Below are 5,972 nucleotides of genomic sequence, written 5' to 3'. Positions count from 1 at the left end.
ACCTTTTTTTTTCTAGGGTTACCTAGGGCTCCTTCTCAATTACAAATAATGTCTAGGGTTTCCTAGGGCTCCGTCTTGTTTTCCTAGGGATCCGTCTCATTTTTGTTGATCTCTCCTTCGTTTTCGAGGCTCTTCTCACGGCCTATTCGTGGGATTGCTTCTTTTCTTTGTTTTTTGTGCTTTTGTTTCTCTGTTGTTTCGTTTTTGTGTGCAGGTGATGATGAGCAGTCAATCAAGGGGCCAACACCGGGAAGGGAAGGAGCCACAGGGGCAGGAGGAAGATACTTTTGTCTGGGATAATGATGGAGGATCGATTGAGGGTAAGAATTCTCGTATTTTGGTTGGGAAATTATGGTCGTTTAGGGCAATAAATGTGAAAGCTGCAATAACTACAATGATTAATCTGTGGAATCCTTCGAAATCGATATTGGGGAACGTGGTGGATACGAAGGACAAAATTTTTATTTTCCGCTTTGATTCTGACCGAGATAAGGCTAGGGTTTTGGAGGGTCAACCTTGGCATTTTGACAAGTTTCTCTGGTGTTTTAACGAACCTAACCATGCCGGAAAGCTTACAGATGTATCTCTGATTCATTGCCCTATTTGGGCGAGAGTCTATGATTTGCCTTTGGTGGGTCGAACAAGTCCCGCAAACGCTAAATGCCTTGGGGATATGCTAGAGTCTTTCGTTGATGTCGAATTTGGTCCAAATGTGGAATTGGATAGGGTTATTCTTCTAAGAATTCTCCATGATGTTCGCAAGCCCCTGAAAACTGGTGTGCCCATTCGAATGAAGGGAGGTGGGGTTATAAACTTTGATGTTAAATATGAGCGACTCCCTACGTTTTGTTATGGATGTGGTCTCATCGGGCATGGAGAAAAGGACTGTGATGATGGTCCATATGAGGAGGAGGACCTAAAATATGGGGAGTGGTTGTGTGCGTCGCCGTGGAAGGTCGTTAAGACTGCTAAAGAGGGTCATGGGAAAGCGGCAAGGGACTTGAGGGCGAGCTTTAATGCGTCGAAGCTGCAAGATTCAGAGGATGCTGTTAACAGTATGATCAATAAGCTTCAATCCATTTCCATTGATTTCCGTAAGAAGAAGGTGGAGACTGCGGGGGCTAGTATGGCTATGGGTGGGGAGGAGATGGTGGAAGGGAATGAGAGCTTGATGGTGCAGGAGATAACAGGGAGAGTGATCGACATAGTGGAGCAGGGGCGTGGGGAAGAGGGAGTGGACAGAGGGGTGCAGGGGTGTCAGGAGTGTCAGGAGGGTCTGGTAGGGGGAGAAAGCATGGATGCGGCAAGGAGAGCTGAAGGTGGCTGTCATGGGGAGGCTGAGGAGCGACCTGGAAGTAGTGTACTCACGGGGTTGAGGACGGTTGTTACTGGAGGAGGTGATGGAAAGGGGGGAGTGGGGCAGGGCCGAAAGTGGAAGAAGCAGGCTCGTAGTGAAGGGGCAGGAGATGAGGGCACGGGTTTTCAGAGGGTGGTGTTGAATGCGGAGGGGAAACGGAACAGGGAGGAGGACGAGGGTGCGGAGTTGTCCAAACGATGGAGACTTTTTCTAGACGGGGGCGTCTTAATACCTGAGGCGGAGGTTGACGGGTGTCAACCCCGCTGGGCCCAATGAATATTTTAAGCATCAATTGTCGGGGCTTGGGCAACCCCGACTCTCGAAGTGCTCTCCGTGATCTAGTGCGGAGGGAGGCCTCGGCCATGCTTTTCCTTTCTGAAACAAAATTGTGTGGTCGTGAAATGAGGAAGGTGCGTGAGAGTTTGGATGGTTTCTTTGGTATAGAGGTAGATAGTATGGGTCGCTCGGGGGGCTTGGCTTTCTTATGAAGGAAGGATATGGATTGTACTTTTATCTCATCGTCTGTACATCATATTGATTTTCATGTTAGGGGGGAAGAAGGAGAATGGAGGATTACTGGTTTCTATGGTTGGCCGACTGTGACTGACCGACATCTCTCATGGGAGCTTTTACGCCTGCTTGCACGTCAATCCGCGTTGCCGTGGATATGTCTAGGGGACTTCAGTGAAATTTTATTCTCTACTAAAATGAAGGGAGGGAGCAGACCTCGGAGGCAGATGAATAACTTCCGTGCTGCAGTGGATGAGTGTGGTTTGCGGGATGTACCGTGGGAAGGGTATAATTTCTCTTATGATAATGGGCAAGCTGGGGAGGCGAATCGACAGTGTATGCTTGATAGAGCATTGTGCACGGGGTCTTGGTCGGACCTTTTTCCTTATGCCAAGCTATTGTATCACAATCGGGAATGGTCGGACCACGCTCCCATCAAAATGGTACTCAATCATAAATTTTACGAGGAGGCTAAGGTGAGACCGTTTCGTTTTGAGCAAATCTGGGTGGGGTCCGAGGGGTGTGAAGAGGCGGTGATAAGGGGAGTTGAAAAGGAGAGGGGAAATCTTGTGACGGTCTTGTGGGAATGCACGAGGGAGCTGAAAGCTTGGAAGAACACGAGTATAAAACAGATAGGCCGGAATATTGACAGGAAAGGTAGACAGCTGGAACGGCTAAATGAAGGAAATAGGGATGAGGAGAGTGTGGCAAGAAGGAGGAAATTAGTAGCGGAGATATCGGATTTGAGGAGGCAAGAGGAACAATATTGAAGACAGCGGTCTAGAGCGCACTGGCTGCGAGATGGAGATAGGAACACGAAATTCTTTCATACCAGAGCGGGGGAGCGGAAAAGGAAAAATTACATCGCTAAGCTTATCGATGATGAGGGGATTGTTCCAATGGGGGAAGAGGAAGTTGGGACGGTTGCTATTACTACTTCGAAGAGCTGTTTCTTTCTTCGAACCTGCGCAATTTTGATGATATTTTTGATGGGTTTAATCGAAGAGTGACGGTTCCTATGAACCAGATATTGCAGCGAGATTATAGCGAAGAAGAGGTTGTTGATGCGCTCAATCAAATGCACCCTCTTAAGGCTCCGGGTCCTGACGGTATGAATGTGCTTTTCTACCAAAATTATTGGGATACTATTGGTCCGGCTGTGCTTGATTCGGTCCTGGCAATTCTTCGTGGTGACCGGTCTCCGAAAGAGTTTAATAAAACTAATATTGTGCTAATCCCAAAAAAGAAAGACCCGGCTAAAATTCGGGATTTCCGGCCTATTAGTCTATGCAACGTGGTATATAAACTGGTCTTGAAGGTCCTAGCAAATCGGCTTAAACAGTTTTTTGGAGAGATTTTCTCGGTGAACCAAAGCGCTTTTACCCCGGGAAGAGCAATAACTGATAATATTATGATAACTTTTGAGATGTTTCACTACATGAAGGGGCTGAGGAATTCGGATGGGTTCATGGCGATTAAGCTCGATATGGCTAAGGCGTATGACCGTGTTGAATGGGATTTTTTGGAACGTGTTTTGCACTCGTTGGGGTTCGATAGGAGCTGGTCCGAGAGGGTGTTGGGCTGTGTGAAGACCGTCTCTTTTTCTGTGCTGATTAATGGTAACCCGTCAAGAGAATTTCGCCCAGCTAGAGGCCTAAGACAAGGCGATCCGCTTTCTCCGTATCTTTTTATACTGTGTGCTGAAGTCCTTTCTTTTCAAATGCGAAGAGCGGCTGAGATTGGGTCGATACACGGTATACGCATAAGCACGAATGCACTGTCAATTTCTCATCTTCTTTTTGCCGATGATAGTTTATTCTTTGTTAAAGCCACGGTGGAAGAAGTGGATGCGGTGTCTAATATTTTAAGGAAGTATGAAGCGGTGTCGGGGCAGCTAGTTAGCCTGGAGAAGACCACCGTCTCTTTTAGCAAGAGTGTACCGAGGGGGAGGAGAAGTATCATTGCAAATCGGTTTGGTATTATGGAGATATAGGAGCAACATCGCTACTTGGGACTCCCAACGGTTGTGGGTCGTTCGAAAAAGGTTCTCACGGATATTCTCCGGGATAAGCTTAGTAAACGGCTGCAAGGATGGCGCGGGAAAATCTTGTCTAGGGCAGGTAAGGAGGTTCTTTTAAAGGCTGTGGCCAATTCACTCCCTACCTATGTTATGAGTGTGTTCAAAATTCCCGTCAATTTTTGTAATGAGCTTCGGATGATGATGTCTCGGTTTTGGTGGAATCATGAGGAGGGGAGAAGGGGTATTAGTTGGGTGGCCTAGAAGAAATTGTGTCAGCCTAAGGGAGTGGGGGGTATGGGGTTTCGGGATTTCTAGCTGTTTAACCTTGCGTTACTTGGGAAACAAGCTTGGCGACTTGTAACGGAGATGGGTAATTTATGGGAACAGGTTATGAGAACCAAATATTATCCTGATGGCGAGTTTATGACCGCACAGCTAGGGGCAAACCCGAGCTACACATGGAGAGGATTGATGGAAGCTCGGGGCGTGTTGGCGACGGGGATGAGACGGAGGATTGGGGATGGGAAGTCGACGAGGGTGTGGCATGATGTGTGGCTGCCTGAGACCCATACGGGTCGGGTTATATCGCCGTGTGTAGCTGGGAACGAGAACCTGAGAGTGTGTGATCTGCTCTCCGAGCAAGGAGGCTGGGATGTGGAACGAGTTTCGAGCCTTTTTCTGCCTTTTGAGACGGAACGTATTCTTAACATCAGAGTGAGCCACCTTCGGCCCATGGATATTTGGTATTGGAATGCGGAGAAGGACGGGATGTACTCCGTTAAATCGGCCTATCGACATCTAGCCGGAGGGGATGGGATGGAGGTGAGTGGGTCCTCGGACAGAGTAAGGGAGATGTGGTTGTGGAAGAGGCTCTGGAACGTCCCGGTTTGGCCCCGAGTGAAGCTGTTCTTTTGGCAACTGTGCAGTGAAGCGCTAGCAACGAGAGCAAATATCGCGTCCCGGATTCGAGGTGATATCTTTTTTTGTTCCTTATGTAATTCTTCCTATGAAACGAGTATTCATTTGTTTAACAATTGTGGGGTTGCTCAAAAGGTGTAGGAGGGCCTCGGGATAGGGGGTGGGGAGGGAGCTATGGAGTGCGAGATAAGAGACTGGGTGGAGGGGAGATGGAGGGAGCTCGGAGGGAGGGAGCATAAGCTCTTCATGCTGGGTTGTTGGGCGATATGGGAGCATCGAAACAAAGTTATATTCGATGCAAAGGAGGTCGATCCTTGGGTGGTTATTATACGGGTGGGAGATGTCGTAGCTGAGATGGAAGGAACGGAGCAGGAGGTGAGGCGTGGTAGAAGGAGGAGGAAAGACGGGGTGGAAAATGAGGAGGGAGGAGGCTGGCAACCGGCACCTTCGGGGTGTGTTAAAATTAACGTGGATGCGGGGGTGAAGGAGGGGGAAGGAGTGAGTCTAGGTATTGTTTGTCGGGATGATAGGGGTGCGGTTTTGTGGGGCATTTCTGTTGTGCAGGATCATATTTGGGAGCCGCATGTGGCGGAAGCTGTAGCTGTGTTTGAAGGTGTCAAGGAAGCGAAGCGGCGGGGATACAGGGACATCGTGGTGGAAAGTGATTGTGCACAAGTAATTGAAGCGCTCAACAAGAAGCAAACTGGCCGGAGTTCTTTTATGCTTGTCTTAGACGAAATTTTATGTGTTAGCGAGTTTTTTAATTCTATTGTTTGGTTGTTTTCTAGTCGGGTGAACAATTCCGTAGCCCACGCTTTAGCTCATGTTTATCCTAGGATTTCTGGTAGAAGGGAGTGGTCGAGTGTCTTACCATCGACTGCGAACGATGCTGTATTATTTGATCTTTCGTTATTGAAGTAAGCCTTCGGGTTTTCCCCTCAAAAAAAAAAAAAAAAAAAAGAATGAGTTAATACCCACAAGGAAAATCACCGGTTGGCGTATGTGTATTGACTATCGAAAATTGAATTCCGCAACAAGAAAGGATCATTTCCCTTACCATTCATTGACCAAATGCTTGAGAGGTTAGCCTCCAACAAATTCTTTTGTTACCTTGACGGGTATTCGGGATTCTTCCAAATCCCTATACACCCGGATGACCAATATAAG

General features: G+C 47.9%; 1 protein-coding gene across 1 annotated transcript; it reads left to right on the top strand.

Moving 5' to 3' along the window:
• The first annotated feature begins 4,253 nt into the window (after positions 1-4,253).
• Positions 4,254-5,726, top strand: LOC141613242 (uncharacterized). Its single transcript, XM_074431982.1, has 2 exons — positions 4,254-4,709; positions 4,947-5,726. Exons 1-2 carry the CDS (start codon positions 4,254-4,256, stop codon positions 5,724-5,726), a joined length of 1,236 nt encoding a protein of 411 aa, XP_074288083.1.
• Positions 5,727-5,972: the final 246 nt, after the last annotated feature.

This window comes from Silene latifolia, chromosome 11 (genome assembly GCF_048544455.1).
Source record: "Silene latifolia isolate original U9 population chromosome 11, ASM4854445v1, whole genome shotgun sequence".
Lineage (NCBI taxonomy): Eukaryota > Viridiplantae > Streptophyta > Magnoliopsida > Caryophyllales > Caryophyllaceae > Silene > Silene latifolia.
Note: the sequence above shows the minus strand (reverse complement) of the source record. Positions and strands in the feature narration are given on the sequence as shown.

Coding starts and splice junctions, on each gene's coding strand:
- LOC141613242 (XM_074431982.1), top strand. CDS start 4,254: ATGGGTAATTTATGGGAACAGGTTATGAGAACCAAATATTATCCTGAT. Junction 4,710..4,946: donor CCGGAGGGGATGGGATGGAG/GTGAGTGGGTCC, acceptor CAAAAGGTGTAG/GAGGGCCTCGGGATAGGGGG.